Here is a 23,246-nt window from a genome sequence, read left to right on the forward strand (position 1 = left end):
AAAATAATAATAATAAAAATCACAAATCCCACAGAAACAATGGGTTGGGAAAAACTATGTACCCCATAAAACTCTAACAGCCCTGGCTCACACATAGAGAAAGCCCTACCAAATACACTCAGAATTAAGTACTGAATATCCAGGACAGATTGAGACAAATCAGACCCATATGCTTTTTTTTTTCTTCTAACAATTCTATTTTTCATTTCGTTTTCACAGCTCCGGTTGCAGAAGGCATAAAGACTACTACAGCATTGGGTTTAAAATAACATCAACATGGATGTAGAGACGAGCTGAAGGGGATCAGGGGGATAGGTTTACCCCTGATCTATTTTTACTGGGGTTTATTAAATGCTAAAATGACTCTGCTTGATGAGTAGTAAAGGAAAAAACAGTAGCGCGATTGTTGCTGCACTTTCCATCATCTTTATTCTAGTATGAGTGGAAAAAAAGAAACATTTCAGGTTTTCTACACGTTTGTGTTTGTCTGTGCTCTGAACTTTACACATAATAAAAATATACATGCACTAAGTGAGCATTAAAACAGATGGACTGTGGTTAGTGAGAGTCTCAGCTGGTTATTCCGACATGCAGTAGCAGGCTCTTGGACTCACCTTGAATGCGACCGGTAGGGTTTTGTTGCATCTCCAGTGAGACGGCAGCACCGAGCAGAGAAAGTTCGGGCTGTCGGTGCGCACGAGCTCGGCGGGATGGTCGGCGATGATCTCCACCATGGTGCGGTTGTCGTGCGCGCGCAGTCTCGGCACCGCCGCCGTGTTCGCCTCGTGCTGCGTCGCTCCCGCCGCGCTCGCATCCGCCGCTTTCCCGGGCAGAGCCTGCACTCCGTTGGACGGCGGGCTGAACCTCCGGCTGCTGCTCGGATCTATCGGAATGCGCATTACACACAGGAATAAAACACACACTCACTCACACGCAACGCGCGCACAAACGAAACCGTGAAACGGATTCGCGATCAATATCGCCAGTCTTTTTTTTTTTTTTTTCTTCTTCTTGATCACTCGGCGATCGCGCTCGTTGACGGTGACACGTTAACGGTGCTTTTAGTGTATCATAGTGAGGGAAAGTAGGGGGGAAAAAACTGCAGCAGTTCCCGGCTGGCTCGCACGCGCGCCTCACTTTCGGACGAAAGTGCGCGCGCGCCACAACGGACTTAAAACCGAAATCGCGCGCTCTGCGTCCGGACTTCAGTCCGCTTCGAAGCCGAGCGCACACGCCCCTGCGCGCGCGCGCACACAAATCGTCCTTTTCTGTAGCCGTAGTTGTAGTAGTAGTAGTAGTAGTTGTTCTTGTTTTCTTTTTTTTTTCTTTTTTCAGCATAAAACAGTCAGAGGCATCGCTCGCGTTCTTTTGCACAGGTCTCTTTTTGCGTCCGCGGCGTGAAGTTCACAGAGACGTCCGAGAGAAACGCGAGTCTCCGCGCATCCCGACTCGCCCGGAGGAAAAGTCGAATGAGGTCAGTCTTGTTATAAACCCGGATCGTTTACACAGATGGCACGCCGGGAGGAGAGAAAAAAAGGCGAATAGTTGTGCTTAATAGCTTTTAATTCAAAGATGCGGTAAAATATTCAGCTTTTTTTTTCTTTTCCACCTTTTACAAGATGGCACGGGAAAAAAAAAAAAAGTCTCCAAAAAACGTTGCGGTTGAAGATGGAGGAGAGATTGGAGAAGCCGCAGCTTTTAGGTCTCGTTGTGCGGTTTGTGTTTGGGAGGCAGGCGCTTTGGCGAGCTCAGGTTTTGTGGTTTATATACACGTGTGCATGCGCGGGATGATTATTATGCTGATGAGGCTCGAGCACGTGGTGTACCGGACCGGACATCTCCTTCAATCCAAACACACTGAATTAATGACTCACATCATCTCACTGCTCCATAATACTGATACTGTACCAGGTACAGATTGTGTTTAGATCACAACCTCCATTACAGAACACAACTCATCAAAATCCTTCTTTACACATTTACTGCATCCACAAAAAAAAAAAAAAAAAAAAAAATGGAAATAAATAAAATGCATCACTGGATGGATCTGCCCGTGAAATGACATCCTCTCAATGCTGAAGGAATTTCTACAGTACTGCATTTACTTCTAAATCTATAATGTAGCTGGTGCACATGAACACGAATAACACTGTAACCATGAATCCTGTGCTGTTATACACAGAGTTCAGCACTACAGCTTTCAGTTTTCATTCTTATTAAAGCGTGTAAGTAAGTAAGTAAGGAAATGAGTCAACAACTGCAAAACATAGGCAAATCGTTTACGTTTTGTTTACGTTCATGAGCTCATTTATAGATGTAACAGTTTTGAAACACATTTTTATAGGAGCATAAAACGGGAGCCTATATATATGTATATAATTATTATCAATAATAATAATAATAATAATAATAATAATAATAATAATAATAATAATAAACAGTTACAGCAAATGACAAATGTTTTCATGCTGAATCAGTGATTGGAAATTCAGTAAAATAAAATTAAGTTTGCAGTGATTATGATAATAATAACACTTACAACAACAATAATGAAAATAATAATAATGAAAATAATAATAATGATAATAATAATAATAATGATAATAATAATAATGATAATAATAATAATAATAATATTAATAATAATAATACAATATTACATATGCCTTTGTTTGTATTCCAAAACCTTTTTAATTTTATTCAATTCAATATCACTTTGAACAATGGACATTATTTCAAAGCTGCTTTACAAAATTAAATAGGTTAAAACCTATGAATTATATGTTAGTGCCTATACGTTTATTTCTTATAAGTGTATCTCTAATGAGCAAGCCAGTGGTGGCAGGAGAAGAGAAAAAGCTCCCTGAGGTGCCCATTCATTATAGTTTTAATCATGGTTGAGGTGTGTGTTTAGTGATGAGCTCTTACATGTAGAACTGTTCATGCAAACTGCAATTTGCCATTCAACAGACTATTTATATTCAATGAAAATAAAAATTCATCCTCAAAGTTCTTGAGTTGCTCAGTATCTTTAAGCTGTTCAACTGTTTTTCTACTGTTTTAGCTAAATGATGCTTTATTTGACATATTTGTAAATAAAAATGTCTAAATTATATTTCATTATATTTAATTAAATCACCTCTATGTTTTTCTTCATTGGGTCATTCGATGATATGATATTGATTCCCCTTTTTATGTTGAACGCGCGTGGTTTGAGGACTGATGTGTGGTCTGTAGGTGGCGCTGTTGAATTTTTTTTTTTTTTTTTTTTTTTTTGATTTCGTCTATTACTGTGCGACTCCACCACACCGCTGGGAACTACAGCAGCGCCTCCGGCTTACCAGCACTCTATAGCGGCGCGCACAGCGTACAACTACAATACCCATAAAGCACAGTGTGCACTTCACCGGGGTGACGTCCAAAACCCTCACCCGGAAAGTCGCGCGAGCGGTGTGATAAAGAGGCGAGTGTGAGAGTGAACACCGAGGACACTGTGGTCTAGAAGCCACTGAGAGGTAACCGGGTGACATTTGCTCAGTCGTAGAGATGAGCGTGCATTTGTTTGTTGTGAACTCTTTGCACACGAATTGAATGCCTGTTTTGCTCTCCGTGTTTAGCCTGCACCCGGAACTCAGCACGAACATCATGCACAGGTCTTATTATTGATTAGTCGTTATAGATCCGTCTCTACTGCTGCAACTGTTTCTAAGCATCCTGCATCATGCATGCGGGTGTTTTGTGCTCTGTAGAGGCTCGAGCTCCAGCGTACAGTGCTGCTTTTTAAAAAACTTTTTAATACTTGGCATCAGGAACAAAGTCAGTGAGTGGAGAAGAATAAGAAGCAGAAAGTGCCTTTTAACTTTCTTGTTTCACTCCTGTGATTGTTTCACACTAGTTCCATCTGCAGGCTAGACAGAAAAACAAAAAAAAAGGAAAAGAAAAGAGGACATCACAGTCTGGTGTTTGATGCCCCTGAGACTCTGCTCTGCAGTGAGGGATGCTGGAGTGAAGTTAATGCCTATTAAGGCGGGTGGGTTGTGTGGTTTTGGGATAATTGTGGATATAAAAGCTGTAGTTGAGTGGTGGCTGATAGCTTACTTTTCCACATGCCTATTGTTTGTTAAATCTGTATATATGTGTATGTGGAGGGCAGGCAAGCAGATGAGGCGCCACACTTCAGCGTGGAATCGGAGGGGGGGGGATGGAGCTCAGACTGAGTGTGATTTTACTACACTCGCTCGTTTAACCAGAGCCTTATCCCACCGCATTCTCATTTGAATAGACCTCCAAGAGTCTTTGCTCCGCACTTTTGGATAGAGGGAAATAGATTTTGCATGATTTCACTTTCTTATGCAAACATGGGGAGGTGGAGGCCATGGCACAGGGATGTGTGGGCTGCTGGGTCGAGGATGTGGGAGTGAAATAAAACTTTGAACAGCATTAAATCACTTTTTTTTTTTTCGCCTCTTCATTATAACCTCCAGAACGGCCCGGTCTTAAATTACTTCTCCCGATTCAGCAGTTCCCAAATTTGTTTCTTATCCCCACTAATATTTTATAGCTCCAGACTGTAAATTTTGTGATGGCTAAATTGAGATGATTGTCTTCAAACCATTTTATTATTTTAATATTTTAAATTTTTATATTTTTCTAACATTTCTGGACAGGTTTAATTGATTGTTAAAACACTAAGTCTGTCAGTCTGACTTTTTTAATGGTTTTGTTCCCTATAAACTATAATTTTCTTTCCCTTGGGATCTGTGCTTTAGAATGTGACTTATTAATGGACATTACAGCCATTTAAATTGATGTAATGTGTAAAATAATTGAATCAGATGGTATGGTATTGGTTTAAATGGCAGCACACAGAGTTGCATTATTTTAGCTCTCTGCCTTTTCAGCTCGTAGGAGTTAAGATACATTTCGAACACAATAGCTTTTTGCTCACTTATACCAAACAGTGTTTTAACTTCTGAACAATAAATTGCGTGCACAAGATTAAAATAAAAACTAGGTAAATAAACTAGGCATCTGTTGAAAAAGAAATTTCGAAGCAAAGCTATATAAAGATCTAGTTAATTATAGAGAGGGAAATGCAATAAATAGACTAGGCTCCCCTGCTCTCATTCAAGGCGAGGCACTCTTTCAGACCTTTGCATGTTGAAGTAATCTTGATTCATTTGCCACATCTGAATTCATTTTGCCGAGTATGGCGACCATCTGCCTTCACAAGCCAAAGCAAAAAAAAAAAAAATGGAAAAAAAAGCCTCTTGCTTTCATCCAACAGAGGGGGCGAAAACAGAAGGATTTGAAATGTTATGCTCGGATGTATTTATTGGGGAAGTGAGTGCTGTCTGTGCTTCTGCTCTCGGGACGCCTTGAAACACTTCGCTTTCTCCGAGTGTAAACTAGCAGTTTTATGTTTCGCCTTATTGTGTTTTGCCTGCTTTGATGTACGGTTGGGGGGTGGACACCATTTATTTGTTCTGAGAATTGTTCCTAACAATAGAGCAAGCAATTTTTTTTTTTGTCCTCGGTGCTTTGTTCTCATCTGTTCAGAAAAAAAGGCAATCCACCTGTGTGATTTGCGAGTCTGATGACTTGGCTGGCAAAAGGAAGGCTGTGGTTTTGAATTCAGTCGAGCCAGCAGCTGTGCATCAGGTGATTTTTGTTGAAATAAATCTGGTACGCCATCAGAACTCACCTGGCTATGCTTCCCAATGTAAATGTTTCCACACTCAACAATGAAACATTTAAATTTGACAAGGTCCATTTCCAGGTAAATATCAGCATCCTGTTAATTTGTTTTATTAAGCAAGGGGGTGTTTGGCGAGGCCTAACTGCAAAATGTGTGTATAGCTGTGTGCTGAATGTTAACTGATATGCAGCACATGATATGTTCACACTTCCTTAATCTAGTGAGGTTTTTAAATTTTTATTATCCAGTGATGATTTTATTATTATTATTTATTATTATTATTTTTTTTTTTTATGAGGACAATATTTGGACTGTGTGGTATATCGTTACATGGTAGAAAAATTAGAACTGCACGTCTCTGTTCAAATAATTAAAGTTTGTATAGTGCTTTTAACAATGAACAGAGATAAAGAGATAAAGTGGTTATAAAGTTGTATTAAAGAAAGTATAGATTTAGAGCCTATAACTTTGTTCCTTATAATTGTAAGCTTATCTCTTATGAGCAAGCCAGTGGCGACTATGGCAAGGAAAAACTCCCTGAGAGGGTATAATAAAGAAACCTTCAGAAGAACCAGTCTCGAAGGGAACCTCATTTGGTTGGACCAAATATTCATTCATGAATTACAGTTCAATGAACCTGTACTCACGATCCTGGTGCAGATATAAGACACTTAGTCGTGATAATATTTGATTGAACTTAAAGAATGTATTGATTTAGTCTTATGTACGCTTGAAAATGTTGGCCGATATAAAGGACATTATCCTTTATATCACCATGAGCAACAGAACATTAAGAATATTATTATTGATAAATGCTACCACATGGCATTTTTAACTACCTTTTAAACACCGATCAACTGCACATCATTTCTCTTTCGTGTCTTTTTTGATAATTTCTTTTGTTATTTCTGTTATTTTCATATTATGGCCTTACATTTGTAGGGTGTAATCTAGTCCTTAATCCTCATGGTGACAATAAAAAGAAATATATTTTTTTGGGTAAATCTGCTACTCCTACACACCCAACAGTCACAGAAGAACTGCTCAAATTGAATTAGTAATTTTGGTATCTGTGGTTAAGTGATTTTAGTTTTTTTTTTTTTTTAAATAGGGATCAACGCTGGAAAAATGTTATTGGCATGTCATTAAGTTGAACCAGATGTTCAAAACTTAATACACTCATAGTAGTTACACAGTCGACAGCAGCGCAATTTTGCCCTCTGTGCTGAATTTGCACAAAAAGAGGCCCAAGTTCATCCTTACTGATATTGTTTGTGCTAAAAGCTACTTTGAAATGCATATTATGAATTCATTACTATATTTTAACAATTAGCTCCGCAGATCTGTTCTCACTGTGACACTCGGCCGTTCTTTCCGTTATAAAACTTGTTACACGTTCTATGATCCAGGTTCCATCTCATGTGGCGTGTTTTTATTATTATTTTTTTTTTCCTCCCTTCTCCTGTCTGATCATCCGGAAACGTTTTCTTGTGAAGTGGGTTTCTAATTGCCTGAGGCTTTGATGGAGCACACGGTCAAATGAGCCCTGCATTTTGTGTGTGTGTAACAGATGAGCAACAGTGCTGCGAGCCCAATGGCAGCCAGCAGCACCTCAATGGCAGCAAGAGGATCCGGAAAACCGATCAGTTTCATCCCAGAGCTGCAGAGCATGATGTGAGTAGATCGGATTATTATTATTTTTGACCCATCTACCCCGTTTTGCACTCGCGTTCACCCGTCTGCCGAGGAACGTCTCATTTTACAGTTATCAAAACTGAGCTGGCCTGCACAGCGCAACATAAACACATCAGCGGCTTCCTCTCTTCAAACACGCACGCGTTACGCATCCTTTCACTCGCTCTTTCTGATGTGTATACTGATGTCACTCGTCATCACGATGATCGCTAGTTCATACGCAGGCGCATTTGAAGATATGTCTGGATGTGAGAAAATCTCAAACAATCCACCAAACCTCAGTGTCTCGGATGCGTCCCACTTTCTGCACCATCGAGAATTCAATTAGCCTCTGACATTTCTGTTCATCACTGCTGTAATAAAGAGTACGCACACAAAGCTCCCATTCAGTGACAGGAATACGAACAGGCCCCGACTTGCTATTATTCACACTGAATTATCGATGTTTTGCAAATATCACTTAACGCTAACTGATTTATGTTCGCGAGGCGATAAATAGGTCCTTCGAGCCTTCGTGCGAGAATTCAAGTTGAACTTAAAGTCACACGAGGCCAGTCTTTAAATATGCCAGTTTAACATATAAAAAAAAGAAGAGCCTCAAAATCTGCTGTCAACCAAATATTTTTCCACGAGAGCGATTGTGGTTGGTGAGTAAAATTTATCTTGCCGTGTTGCCAGCGAGCCTCACCTGGGGGAGACCCGAGGAACGTTTTTGGAAATGGCACATAAACAAAAACATTACACTTAAAACGGAAACAGATTTTTAAATCAATTTCTTGTGTGTTTTCTGTAAGGAAAATACACCTTATTTTAGCCAGTGTCAAGGCTTGTTCTACTATGAATGCCAAAGTTAAAGTTTATTCCAACATATAAAAGTGGTTTTTTTCTTTGTAACTTCATCATGGTAATGTCATTATACATCCAAGCATACATTATGCATCTTAGTCAATTAGGTTTAGTTAGTCGACCATGTCATTAAATATAATTAATGTAAAGAATTTTATATCGTTGATACTAGACTGGCTTTTAATCCAAACTCCTTAAGTTTAGGTTTACATTGTTCACAAGAAAGGATTCAGATAGCATGTGTACTGAATGAGTTTGTGATGTCACCCTCTTGAAATCCCATTTCCAATCCTCAATTGCAAAACAATTAAAAAAAAAAAGAATCCATTCAGCAAATACGGTTATTGTGTCTCATATAGTTTCCTTAACAATGTATTGTGGTGGTTTTTCCCTGGCGCAGCGATTGCTCTCTTTTCTGTATTCATCATGTTTTTGTTCCACTGCTCACTAATAACTCTGCACTGGCGCTTCTTTCTGAACGAGAGTCAGTCAGAGTGACGCTAGTAAACTGCCTGATTCTGACATTTATGTCTGCGTACTGTAAAACAGGCACGTTTTTCAGAGCATATGTTTTTTTAAATTTTTTTATCCTCGACCGTGTCTGGAGCGCCAAGGGAGGAAAATGTAAAGACGGTTTCCTCTGGCTCTCGCTGCCATGACTGTCTGCCGCCTCCTGCCTTCATGGAGGTCCTTAATTGAGATCACTTGTACTTCTAAATGGCAGGAAGTGCTGTGGTTCATGTGAGAAGAAATGGAACTGCAACATGGCCCTTAAAAGAAAGCAGAGGCTACTGTCCCAGTCGTCTAACCAAGCCTCCGGAAGGTTTTTGTCACTTCCCCCCCCCCCCCCTCTTTCCGTGGTAATTATCAGTGTTGTTTAGCAGATTAAGAGGGCGATGCCGTCCATCTCGAGCATCCTGATGCATTAAGTCTATAGCTGGGTTGAATAGAGAGAGATGAAATGTATTCTGCTGCATGGCTGCAAATCTTATGCTATGTAGGATACTGTAAATTATACATCAGCCTGGATTTATCCTGGGGGTTCAGTCCTGCTTGCGTTTAGGTGTCACGAAATGGGTCGAGTAGTAAAAGCAGCACCATTAATGCTCAGTTAAGTGCTGTTTTACGTGTTGATAATTTGACAGTCAAAGCTAAAGGAGCTCAGAGTCGAGTTGTGTTTTTTTAGGAAGCACGCCAGTGATCACTTTTGTCGTTCATGTATGAAATAACTCTCTCTGTTTTGCCTCTCGATTTGTCCCAGTGTCTGCATTTAAACCTTGGGGCCGTTCACGTCACATTCACAGATTCAAAAACTTGCCTTTCCTTCCATCCTAATCATCTTGACATTTAATACTCTGATCCCCACTAAAAAGTGCTTGCTTTGGAACCGTAAAATTCCATACTACACGCATAAGGTGCTAAGCATAACACAGACAGTTGAATATGGCCAACGTTCAGCTTTTTTCCTTTGTTGGATTCAACTCGCCTACATCTTTTTTTTTTCTTCTCCCCCTGAATTACTCGCTCTGTTTAAATACATTTATTGTACCCCAATAAAGTAAGCAGTGGCTTGCATGATTGATGACTTTGTTAGTTTTATATAATGGCAGATTAGTGTATTGTGGGTTAAACAAAAGATGCTCATGTGCCATTTAAAAAAGACTTGTACAAGTTTTGCTGATTTTGTCAATTTCCAAAAATCGTGTACCACAGCAATGCTGGATTCTCAATTCTAACTAGTTGGAAAGTGTTTAATCGTTTAGAACAGCAGCTTGGACAGTCGCTGTAGACTGCAAAACAGATCTGCTTTATATTAGTGCACTCATTGTAATATATTATCATTTCAATAGTAATAGCCTATACTGGGACTTGTATGGAAAAACAGTGCTCTGTAACAGTCAGAGGTAAAGCTCTAACTTTGTTTCTCCACACGTGCGGTTCAGTATAAAGGGCTTTGTGGTTTCTTAAAATGAAAATGCATTTTGTTTGTGTTTTTAATGTCATGAAGGATAAAACAAAGGCTGGTCAGGGAACAACTGTTTATAGCTGCTATAATATAAGAAATAGGAAGTGTTTCATAGATGCCCACATCTTGAACTGTAACTATAAAGACATTAAAAGTTTATTTAAAAAAAATCAATAAATTAATACTTATTTAATTTATACTTAATACTTGTTATTTTTAATACTTATTTATTAAGTTGGCAACGGGGTACTGCTGTGATGTAATGGGAGCTCAGGGTGTGTCGTTATTGGAAAATTAACACCAATGCGGTCTGCATTGTGCTTTTGATTAATTTCCCTTAATAGCATGCAACATTGTAGTAATTTTTATTACAAGAGGAAATAATTATTTATGGCGATTTGTAAAATATTTATCAGTGACAAAAAAAAACAAAGGGATAATGTTCCTAATGATTATTTACGTCAAAATTAAGACATTTCACTTCTGCCAGTTTTTCGAAGGGGAAAAAAGGGAATTTGTTCCGATGGACATTTCTTGTTTTTAGCCAATATATAAGACCAGCAGCATATCATTACCTCTTCCCCCAGTCTAAGTGGCTCTCTGAGAAAGCTTATTATAAGCTCAGTAGTTCATCAGTGCAGTGCCAGTTCTGTAAAACAGTGAAATGGCATTTTTGTGGCTTCAGGTCTCTAACACCGATGGACACAGCTCTGCATATTGTCAATTTAGCTGTATTTTTATTTTTTTATTTTTTTATTTTCCCCCCATGCAAACCTTAGGTTACGACAGAAACTAAAATACCTGAAACTATCCCATTTTTTTTTAAGCTCATGCACAATCATGCAATAGGCAAACTTGGTACAAATATTTATTTTGCTATATTTATTTGTGGCACGGTGTTAATACTATGGTATTTGGAATCTCTGCCCAAACCCACAACAGCATTTTTGTGGGCTTGAGGTTGTCTAGCGTTTCTTTCTGTGTTCTGTTGCTCGTTCATATCTGAAATGCTTCGAGCTGAAAAAAGCTACCAGGACTTTTAGATAAACACTGCGGTAACTGAACTATAAGGGAGACGAGATGCTGAAATGGCAGCATGGTTCTCTTTACGTTATTGCTTTTAAATTTAAATCATTCACCCCTTTTTATAACCAGTTATATACAACCTTTTTTTATTTTTATTTTTCTACAGAGATCCTTGTTTATTGATTATTTTATCTTTTACTTTGCAATGACCGGAGTAATGTCTACTAAGGCATATACTCATACTGTATATTATATAAAGGTGAAATTGCAAGTTTTGCTCATATGTATTTCGCTGTGTCGCCAAGGAAAACTAACGTTTCTGCTAAGCTTATTTTCTCTGCATAATTGTGTATTCTGTTTAGTAAAGTACAAAAGTGTTTGTGTTTGCATATCTGTGACTAGTGGCTATAGGCAGAGCCCAGCTGTCACTACACCCATAGGCTGTTTAGAAAGCCTGTGTGTTAAATGAGGCCAGAGCCGGGCCCTTTCCTGAACACACACACACACACTTACACCTCAGGTGGACACGCTGTATGTAGCACAATGACACACACACACACACACACACACACACACACCCCTCTGAACTGTAATATATGAATTCTCCACCGTGACAGGAATAAGTCAGCACTGTTGCTATTGGAATAATTTGATTGAAGACATTTTATATTTGTAGCACTTATATTTCATGTTTCACTTATGTGATAAAATTTAATTATACACAAAAAGTAGTATAATTACCATTAAAAAACAACTATTTATAAGGTCATGCTCTTTATCATAATTATCATAATACCCAGGCAGCCTATGGGTGCAATTAAAAAGCAATCCTCGAACATCACTGAACATTCACAGTCCATTTCTCAGCCTGTCCTAGCCATCGCCCTCCCACATCCCACACAAGATTTGGCACCCTGTGGGCATGTGCTTAACTCTCCTTCGCTTCTACCCTCATAAAGCCTCCTTTACTACTAAGTCCCCTCGAATGTTTTCCCCAAAGAGGGATGGAGATGAGTCCCTTTTGGAAGTGAGCAGCAATAATGAGTTGGCACACACGCCGTCTCCACTTAACCAGACTGTAATTTAGGGACTGAATAGAACCTCTCATCACTATTATTTGTTTACTTCAGTGTCTCTGCTGTGAAATCCGCAGTGACAAACACACACTACTCTGATTTCTTATGTTCGTTTTCTTTTTTTGAGAAACTTCTCAACATTTGTGTGGGACTCTGGATGCAAAGGTTTTTACAAGAAAGCTTTATTATTATTTAAGATATATTTTAGGGACAGAGTTAAAGCATACCTATTTAGACTACTGTAATGTGTAATGTGGCTTTGTTTCCTATCGAATTGGGTAGTAAAAATCTTGGTGCCACAATAAACCTTAACTCCAACGCCAGCACCCAATTTTGTGGTTGGCTAAATATGAACTCATTACCAGCTTGAGCTTTGGCTGAATGTGTGCTGCAGTCAGACCAGTATATTCAGTATATTTCACAACGTTGTACACAGCAATGTAACAAACAAAAAAAATCACTCATCTTAGAATCATTCAACAATAAGAGACTGTGATTTTTTTTTTTTTTCTTCTGCATATGATGATCATTTAAATTATTAATGTGAAAGGAATAAGAGATCTAATTAGACAGGGAAATAGTTTTTTTTTATGTTCTCTAGTTTACATATACACACTTATATATAGATTTGTGCTGATCCTGGTTTTAAGTTATGTTTGACCTTAAAAAAAAAAAAAAAAAAAAAAAAGTGTTCCAGAGAGTTTCCTTTAGCATTATTATTAGAAATATTATTAAGCTTATTATAAAGCTTCGACATGTGCTGATTATCCATCCTGAGCCAATCCTGAGATTGGTTAATAGCCGATTTTGAATTCAGAGTAAGCCATGTGAAGCACGTGTGGAAAGTTTTATTGTTCACTTCAAGAATCCTCGCTCAGGATGTGTCTGGGGTGGTGTGGGGGTGTTGCTGATTTAAAAATTATAAAGATAAAGGTATAGTCACTTGTTCTGCTTGTGGATCATTATACACCTATACTGAGGATTTTGGTTTCTATGACCTTTTCATCTAAAAATAAATTGCTGTGAGTGAACTGACACACAAAGGTTGTTTTTGAATATTAGTATAGGAATATTTTGCACTAACAACTCTGTGAACCCTAGCACATAAATATATATATATTTAAAAAAAATCAAAACGATCTTAATAACAGAAATCTTGCTCTCTCCATGTCTAGACTTTGCGAACGCTTGCTTGCTTATCGCTCAGGTTGCAGCTCGTCTAATTGGGTGCAGGCTTCATATCTTGTTTGAGGAAATCATGTTTATTAATAGGCAACATTGTTAATATTTAGAAGTAGAGGAACAAGTCAGAAGAACTGACTGTGTTCAGTTACCTTTGTCAGCAAAATGACATCCTAAATTGTGAAGTGTAAACGTGTCTCAGGCATTTTTTTGGTTCCCCCTTGTTTTCTTCAAAATTGCTTCCTCCGAGTAAATTCAAATACTTCCCTTCATTTTGCTGGGGAAAACAACATTTTAGAGGATTTTTGCCTTTGGACATGTGAATGCATATTTAAAGGCACTGAGGATCGTTTTAATAGAAGTTGTCAACCTTTCTGTGAGGGTCTGACTGATAAATTTTACATGACCCTGACGATGAGCTGTCGCTTCCCCCAAAGAATCCAGCGACATCCCGAAACGACTTTTTACAGGCAGCTTGGGCTTACAGTAAACACACCAGACAATGAAACAGGAGCTGGAGTAACTATAGCACCCTCCTGAATGCCGTCACAGGATGAGTCAACAAACGTTCAGAATCAGAAAAACAGCATTGTTGACAACAGAGCCAGATGCAGAGCTTGAGTTAATACTTAATAGCACAGACAATGCCGCTGTTTTCCTGCTTGGGGCTTTAACACTGGGTTCATCAATGGATTCTGTATTCAAATTGTGTGTGTATTTTTGTATGTATTTATGTTTATGTACATATGTGTATATGTATATTCAATTTGTTGCAATTTATATGTGAAAATGTCATAATTTATATAATTTCAAGCCTCTTAGTCAAGTAATACAGCACACATCCAGCCAAAAACGATCAAATCCTCCGAGATTTCGCCCTGTAGCAAGCTAAAGTGATGCCATTCTGGCATGAAAGCATCCGAAACACAAGACTGGAATCGGATACCGCTGAAACAGGCACACTGCGTGTGTCATACCTGTATGTATCTGTAATGCGATTCTCACAGGTGTGTGTCTTGCTCTCTGTGTAGTGCTTGCATAGGTTAATGGCTGTGGTCAGATTACCATGGCAGGTTGAGAGGGGATGTATTGTTATTTAGTGCTAATGGTTTGTTTTACATGTGCACTGAGAAGGTATGGGTGTTGTGTTGCATGGCAGATTGCAATGAAAGATTATCTTTGACATTGTCTCATTCACGCTATTGCCTTTCATCCTCTTCTCTTTTTCTGAATGGATACGGAAGAAATGATGTGCTTCAAATTCATTCTGAGAAACTTTCTTCATCTTTACTGGTTTCGATGTTCAGATATGAATCTCTAACGAAAACAGCGTTTAAATGCACTTTTTCCACTCAAAAGCGAGCGGTATGCTTGGGATTCCGTCTCGCCGTTTTCTCCCATTGTTCAGATATGAAAAATTTAAATTTTTGGGGAGGAAATAAAGCACTGCAACGGCCCATTTTAAAACACTAGTTTTCCCTTGTGGTGCATTTCGGAGCCACGGCTAGAAGAAGAAACCAAGGATGAGAGTGGTTGCCAACACATCCTCTCTTCTCCTCTTCTCTCTTCTCCTCTAGCGGCCCGACTCATGCCTCGCATTTTTACATTCTGTTTTTCCTTATAGCCCTTGTGTGTATCGAATTATAAATATTTTAAAGTAGTGCCCAAGTCAAAGAAAAGCCCTGCATTCCAACTGAGGTTAAATCAATATTGCACGCTGGCTTTGGCTGTTGCCGGTGTTGGGTAGAACAGGTAGAGCCTTGTTAAGTGTAGAGCCTCTGTAGTCCTGGACTCGCTTCATTATGGTAGAGTCAAAACAGCCATCCGGAGTCAAAGTCCACTTATCTGAAGATTTTCAACGTTTTCCTCTCGAAAGCTGCCCCGAAGCCTCCGCACACTAGAAGGGGCTGGTAATTGAAGCCGTACCAAGGTACATTCAAGAACGCACGTTGGCCTTTCAATTACCCTGTTTATGCAGTATATATGTTTCTTTAGCTGTATCCTTTCCTTCTTCTAAATGGTCCCTTGAAAAGAAATATGAGATGAGGTAATTGACTTAAGACTCCTGAAGTCTCTCAAATCAAACCCTACTCAGTTTTTTTGGACTGTTTGTTCAGTGAAGAATCAAAAATAATATTTATTTTTACATTATGATTTGCGCCGAGATCATTTTCTCCGCAGATGGAAAACATTAAGTTTGTGAATGAAAACGTTTCTGAATGAAGACATGCTTTTAAAAATTTTTTTTTTTACACTCCAGCTCTGATGTGATGTCTCTATGATTCATTTTTGCAGATGCTATCGTGCCATATGGCTTCAACAGCAATTAGTTAATGGAAGAAATTTGCCTAAGCTGCATGCACTCTTAACTCTAAGCTGCTTCTTCTAAAACGCATTTCCATCAACATCCTGTTAGGAGATCTTCTCTCAGCGCAGTCTTGCTGTCCGTGTACTTATTACACATCTCTGCGTCAGAGCGAGCAAGCTTTGTGGCTTTGTGGCCATTTGGATGGTTTGTTGACTGGGTTCCTATGTAACAGAAGGTTTTTGTGTGTGTGTGTGTGTGTGTGTGTGTGTGTGTGTGTGTGTGTGTGTGTGTGTGTGTGTGTGTGTGTTATGGGACTATTTATTGTTTCCCGGTTTTAGTGTTGTGTTTGGTAGAACCCGAGTCTATGGTTAAGTGTTTGATTATTTTCTCAGAAGCTCTTAGAAGACCTCAATGCCCCTTTTTGACAGGCGAGGAGAAGGAGGACAGACCCACTCAGCAGTGTGTGCTATCCACAGAAGAAATGTTTAGCACTATGACCTTACGATATTCATTACAAATGAGATGTAAGAGTTTTTTTGTTTGGTGTTTATTATTAGATTAAAAAAAGTATTAAAGATGATGGTTTAATTGTTAAGGTCAGGTGTGTAAAGATGTACATATTGAGAATGATTACAGCAAAAAAGGGTGTCTATTGTTTTAGAGAATGAGAAGATTCTGACTTTATAATAATGCTGATGGTCAGAAAGGGAATCAATTGACCCAAACCACCAGACCCAAACAAAAGCTTTCGGTTTTCTTAAAGGATTAATGTTTTTTTGTATTTTTTTTATGGTCGTTTATTTGTCAGTTCTAATTGTTTGCATTTTTAAACTGAGCCTGTTTTTTTTTTTTTGGATAAGACGATCCATCTTTCTGCATTGCCTTCATGTCTTACTGGCGAGTCGTGGCACTTTGAAGTCATCTGGCTGTGTATCAGTCTAAAAAAGGTTCCTTATCCAACACTGTCCATATCACATTACTTCCCAGTCCTTTGAAGAGCTCTCTCATTTTTCTTAGAGCCTTCCTATTTGCCATGTGGTTTGCAAGCCATCGAGCCACTTTTGTTGTTGTTGGTTTCTTTTTGGTTTTTTTAAGGCTCTCAGACTTGAACTCTGTCTTCCACTTCTCCTTCGTTTGACTGAAATTGTCTGACTGACACGTCTCAATAATTACACATGTTGGACCTCTTTATTTGGGGAAAATTCACATGCTCTGATTTGTCTCCATTCTCTCAATTTATTTCGCTGCAGTTCTAAAAGTATAATAACATTTCAAAACTTCCATAACAATATCAACTGTATTTAGAGATTTCACTGACTCACTGTGCGCTCTGAAGTAACTGGTACACGATGAGGTATTTGTCCTGACCATGTGAAATTAAACTTGTTGATACACAGTGAAGCCGAGTAAACACACACGCGGTGTTCGACACGTATGATTGAGGTTTTGGGCGAAACGTCAGCGAGCAGATGTAACACACTTCGAAATAATAGTGTGCTAAAGACCCTTAATTAGTCCCGGGACATTGCTTCAACCTAGTAGTCGCAATAAACTCGCATGAGGCAGAATTAAGTAATTTTAGTGCTGAAGAATTGTATGCATTGTGACTTGTGAAGCTCAGTTTCACTTATTTTTAACCACCACCACTTTCTCTTGCACAGTCTTTAAATATTGTTTCTCAGTGCAAAGTTGTGTTAATTAATTAACGCCATTAACCTTTGCTGCTCAGCCCTCAGGACTACTATGCTCAGAGTGGTGTAACCCAATTGTAATTGATTAGTAATGCCTGAAGAGTTTAGCACAACCTGCTTGGATCATGTGAGTGACAGAGCTTGCCTTCTTATTGGAAAGGGGAATTATATCAGTTAAAGTCGGTATCCTATTATATAATTATAATTAACAGCTATGATAAACTAGCAAATGGACAACACTGACTGAAATGATGTACTTACTGAAAAAGTATCATACACGTACATTATATGCATACAACCATGAAACAAATTCAACGCCAGCTTTCGCAGCACGTCTCGTGTTTTGGAGACACAACGTTTATAGCGTCTCTGTACGCAGACAGTGACGACAAACCCACCGTGCGTCTCAGAGTCAGTGTTCCTGCTGGAGAAGCCTATCATTTTCCAATTATGAGAAACCTTCTGCTAAAAATGCTGTAAGTACACAGTTTTATTCTGAATTTTATCATTGTTATAATTGACTTTAATATGTATACCGAATTTTTTGTAACTTTTTTTTATAACCTTCCTGGGTATGAAACGTCACCTTATTTGCTTCATTTAGTTTGTTCGACATTTTGCCTAAATTTGTATATTTTAAAATGTTGTGGTATTCAAATGCGCTTTGCATACGCTTTGTTTTTGCGTGTGGTTTTTTATCCGTCACCTTCACGTGTTAATGCCGTCCGGTCTCTCTGGCCTCTTTAAATAAATAAAAAAACGTCTACAGAAGCTTTTTATTTATATATATATATATATATATATATATATATATATATATATATATATATATATATATATATATATATATACACACACACACACACGTTTCTCTAGTCTTTTAACAAAAAGCTCTATTTAAAGGCAGTTTTTATTTCTGAAGTCAGCTTCCTGTTCGTGTTTAAAGTCCTGACTACGCTCCTGAGAGGTGGAGGAAACAAAAATGTTTCGTAGGACCCTATAGAAATTCATTCCTACGCACTTTTCTATCTGAAAAGCGTTTCGGGGTCCAAATCAAAGTTTCAGCCTGTGTAAAGACCAAAACACACGTGTGTACGACGCGCTCCTGAAGTCCCAAACCGATCCTTCAACATCTTGTTTTAATGCCGGCCTGTCAATTGAAACGGAGTCGCTGTTTATGTCCTAAGGTTTTTCTTTTTCCCCCTCTCAGTCATCATTCCACAAATATAGATTTAAGTTCCACAAACATGTCAGCTTTTTAGCATGCTCACAAAAGTAAACACTGCACCTATTTGCTGCCATAAAGTGGCTTCTCCTGCGCCTTGCCCTACGCCTCATCTGGTCAAGTGTGTGTGTGTTTGTGCGTGACTGCCATTGACCCAGAGCCGGTGCATTTTGCTCGAGGTGGCTTTCCGAATGACCCCACACCTGAACCACGGCACGCTCGGATGAAAATAATTTTTTTTGCACAGCACTCACCCCAGAAGAAGTTTTGCTGACACGGAGGGACCGAGCTGAAAAGGCTGTTAGATGCCATCGCCACACTTGGATATATCCTCGCCAGATAACGTCTCCTTTCGAGGGCGCCGTGACCCTTGACGTGCTAAACTGAGAGCACAAACCATATCAGGGCGTATGAGGAAAAATCTAAAGCGTTCAGCAAGCCATACATGTCATTAATGAAGCGGTCAATACACTGCACACTTCTTTGTGTATTGCCACATGTGAGAGAGAGAGAGAGAGAGAGAGTGAGAGAGAGAGAGAGTATAAAGCGCACACAGCACAAATGTTGGATGGAGCAGAATGAAGCCGATACGAGTGTGGTTAGAGCGTACTTACTGACTTGTCGGGTCTCTGAGAGTGGGGTTGACCCACGCCGATTAACCATTTACGCCCCAGTGGCTCCCTGCACTCGTCCTGGGCAAAGCGCTCGCACCGCACTTGTGGTTCTGTGGTTGTTTGTGAGGGGAATGAAACATTCTCACCATCCAAAAAACGTGTATGCTTTCAAACACACTTTTTTCCCCCTCCTTGTGGGCTGTTACTGGAGAGGCTGGGTCATGTGTTTTGTGACATCAGAGCACAAAAGTAGAGTAGAGACAGCCTCTATCGTCCTCCTTTCACTCGTGCTGTCTGTCCCCCCCCGCCCCCCCCCACCCCCTCGTCCCGTCAGCAGCTTAACATTTCCTCCACACATCCACAGGGAAGAATGAGCTCCGGCTCTGTGAGGAAGGGACACGAGCGCTTGCCTTTTCAACAGTGCTTCATCTCATTTGCAGCACTGAACACATGGAGAGTTTCTTTTTTTTTTTTTTCTCTCGCTCCCTCTCGCTCTTTCTCTCCCTCATTTAGCTAGAGTTTACAGAATCCTGATGCACTCTGATGATGATTAACAGTAAATTAAATCAGAAAGCTGCTCCTTTGATTCTAATTGCAGCTCAGACTTGTGACTGATATTCCTCAATCACTGAATCACTTTATATTTATTTGTATTCATCTTGTCTGGATTGCTTCAGTAGGCTTCAAATAAGTGTGTGTGTGTGTGTGTGTGTGTGTGTGTGTGTGTGTGCGCGCGCGCGCGCGCACAGGAGAGAGAGGAGAAAGAGAGAGAGGAGAGAGTGTGTACTGCCTAATTGACCCTATGCGCACTGGCAGCGTTGAGACCGGTGTAGGTTCAGTGTTGAATCACGTCTGTCTCTCCTGCCGCGCTCTCCACACTGGGAATTAGCGGCAGTGATTCATCAGTGTGTCTCACACACCTCACAGGCTGGAGCTTTGGCAACCAGCTCATAGCTTCCTCCACAGTCTTTAGCTCAGGTGAAAAATGTGCTGAAGTAACTCATGTCCCTGCTTTATTTTCGGGGTCAGGGTCACGCTGGGTGCCTGTCGTGAATGTGTTTAATTAATCAGTCAGAGCGGATTTATGATTTGTTGCGAGGAAAGCAGACTTGGTTGCTATTTCTTGAATAAGCACAGTGAGACGGATATTTTTGTCAACTGTGTGTGTCTCTGTGCGTGCGCGCGCGCGTGTGTGTGTGCGTGTGTGCGTGTGTGCGTGTGTGTGTGTATATATGTATGTATGTGTGTGTGTCTGTGTGTGTGTGTATATATATATATGTAGCATTTGTATGCAATGTGAATGCACAGTTGATGATTAAGGAATATAATATAGTATTGGCTGTTAGCACCTAAGTCAACAGCAATCCACACACACAGCCAGATGACTATGCAAAAAAACATCATATAGCAAGAAAAAGTTCTACCACAACTCATCATGTCAGGTCTATAATGCACCATGAGAGAATAAATAAATTTTATCTATATTTTTTTTTTCTGCCAGCAATGGCCTACAAACACAGATTAGATAGATGCCTACCAAATTTGCTGCTCATGCTAAATAAACAATTAAAAAGATGATGTCTATGATATCTCAGAGTTAATTGAGATAATTTTTACTGCCCACTGCAAAAACACAAGATGTAAAGTAAAATAAATCTTGAATATCGTCAGAGCTCCCCATCATCTCCTGTTATAAGATTACAGCTATCTATTATTTATTCTTATATTATTACAATTAACTAAGTCTAAAATGACAGAAAAATATTTCAAGACTTTTCCTAATATTCTTATTTTTATTAATATTCTTATTAATATACTTATATCCTTATACTTATATACTATATATACTATATATCCTATTGGCAGATCCTTCTGCACATTTTGAGCATTGATTTCTGTAGATTCTGCCAATAAAATGGAGGAAAAAACTACGTTTGAATTAATGTCCCAAAACATCTTTATCTACTTATATTGGGTTAATTATCTTGTAATAAGAATACTAGATAATGTAAGTATTCTCCCAATGTTGCATTGCTAAATATTTATATATTATTTATTATATTATATCATATTGTCCAGCTTTTTGTGTAGGTATATAGATTGTAGTATATATATATACATTGGTTTGCAGCAGCAGGGTTACATTTCTATAGGTTTTATATGCATATATGTCTTATATTTTAGCAATTTACTTAATTTTCAGTGTAAATTGATAAAGAAATTGCCTAGTATGCAAATGTTCTAGAGAGACAGGAAGTCTCTGACAGAAGCCCCTTATCAGCTGTGTAAGCATAGTGCTCTACTTTTCTGGACCAAACGTTTCGAATTAGAACATTCTGCTTTCCCCCTTTTCTTTCGTCCGTAGTCGCTAAGATTCCGTTACTGTGAGCTTGTGAATATAAAAATATATTTAAAAAAAAAAAATCTCATCTCTTATTGCTCTACAGGATGTGGCCAGGCTATAACAGGAAACGCTTCAGCCACAACTGCCTCTTAAGGCTCCGAGGTGATGTGAAGTGATATTCCTTCAGCAGCGCATTAAGCATCCATCACATTCAGCGCCGTGCTATTGTACTTTCCTTCTTTGTGTAAATCACATCTATTTTATATATATATATATATATATATATATATATATATATATATATATATATATATATATATATAATAATGAGTGTACATCCATATATACATAACCCACATCAGACCTCACTGCCATGCCGGATTCTAGGCACCTCATCATTTATTTAATGATATTTCACATGTATCATTTTCTACTTCGCATGTGTCTGTGCTGCAGTCAGGGTGTCGGTTCTGTTTTAGGTGAGCCGCGGTGGTCCCCATGCAGGCGCGCCGTTTCCGTGGCCAGTGTGTAAGGAGAAACCGGAATGTGCGGTGCCCGTTGCAGGCCGGGTTTTAGCTTGGCGAGCGTCACCATGGACCACACAGGCATAAACAGGGCTTTAGATGGTAGAACATTATTCCTGGCTTGTGCAAAAAACCCGCACTAATGCCTCTAGGAGACATTAGTCTCCCACTAGGTGATCTGAAAGATTACACAAATGAGCAGCGTTGTTGGATTTGGATTTGACGCTGCGGCAGTGTTGGGGGGTCAAAAAGCGTTCCGATGACCACACAAAGATCACTTTACTTTGTCGAAGATGAACTGGCACCAGCATGGAATAAATTCGAATTTCTTTTCTTTATAGGCCTCTTTCTGATGTGTTTTTTGATTAATTCGGTTTTATAATGTTATTTTTTTATTGTTAAATGTATAACCCAATGTGATGTTTTTACATTGCAATGATAAGTTCATTCATCTTAATAATGTTTTGCAACTCTATACGCTTATACTTTTACACCTTTTTAATAGGCTGAAATGTGTTTTTATATATATATATATATATATATATATATATATATATATATATATATATATATATATATATATATATATATATATATATCTTTTTTTGTTGTTGTTGTTGTTAAAGATACTGAAAAAGGTTCTCAACAAACAAAAAGTCAAACCCAGAAATAAGTTCCGTTGGATCCAAATCTGTGAAATCTAAATTAGCATGCAAAATTAGTGTTTATTAGGCAAACACAAGTTTATTTGCTTACAAAACATGTTGTTGTGAGGTAGGTGGCTGAAAATTAAGAATTACTGTGAGTCTACTGTGTTCATTTCTGGTGTAATCAGGGGTTTTATCCAATACAAACACCACTGCCTACACTCAAGCTTAAAAATACAACAAGTCCTATAAATTCATGCCATGTGTCTGATGGTTGTGTTTAGACCTTATTTGAATCAGATTTTCAGAGCTGCCTCTTTTGTCTGCACTTTCTTCTTGCATTTAGTTTAGGGTTTTGAAGAAAAAAGACCATCAAATTCACATATCACTATACCCAGCTAATG

The 23,246-nt window shown here is 38.8% G+C and overlaps 2 protein-coding genes across 3 annotated transcripts in view; one reads left to right on the forward strand and one right to left on the reverse strand.

Moving 5' to 3' along the window:
* runx2a (RUNX family transcription factor 2a) overlaps positions 1-19,516 on the reverse strand; it is a 39,933-nt gene extending 20,417 nt beyond the window's left edge. The window contains exons 1-3 of the mRNA XM_083545510.1: positions 19,328-19,516; positions 18,968-19,096; positions 615-883 (exon numbers count right to left, since the gene is read on the reverse strand). Coding sequence (XP_083401636.1) covers positions 615-883; positions 18,968-19,025 — 327 coding nt within the window. The 5' untranslated portion in view covers positions 19,026-19,096; positions 19,328-19,516. The remainder of the gene's footprint in view (positions 1-614; positions 884-18,967; positions 19,097-19,327) is intronic.
* supt3h (SPT3 homolog, SAGA and STAGA complex component) overlaps positions 878-23,246 on the forward strand; it is an 86,335-nt gene continuing 63,966 nt past the window's right edge. Inside the window, exons 1-2 of one of the 2 annotated variants that reach the window (XM_083545513.1) lie at positions 878-1,474; positions 7,269-7,372. In XM_083545513.1, coding sequence (XP_083401639.1) covers positions 7,269-7,372 — 104 coding nt within the window. In that variant the 5' untranslated portion in view covers positions 878-1,474. Of the gene's footprint in view, positions 1,475-3,308; positions 3,516-7,268; positions 7,373-23,246 lie in introns of those variants that run through there. The other variant, XM_083545512.1, reaches the window with a different exon arrangement.

This window comes from Silurus aristotelis (genome assembly GCF_946808225.1).
Source record: "Silurus aristotelis genome assembly, chromosome: 6".
NCBI lineage: Eukaryota > Metazoa > Chordata > Actinopteri > Siluriformes > Siluridae > Silurus > Silurus aristotelis.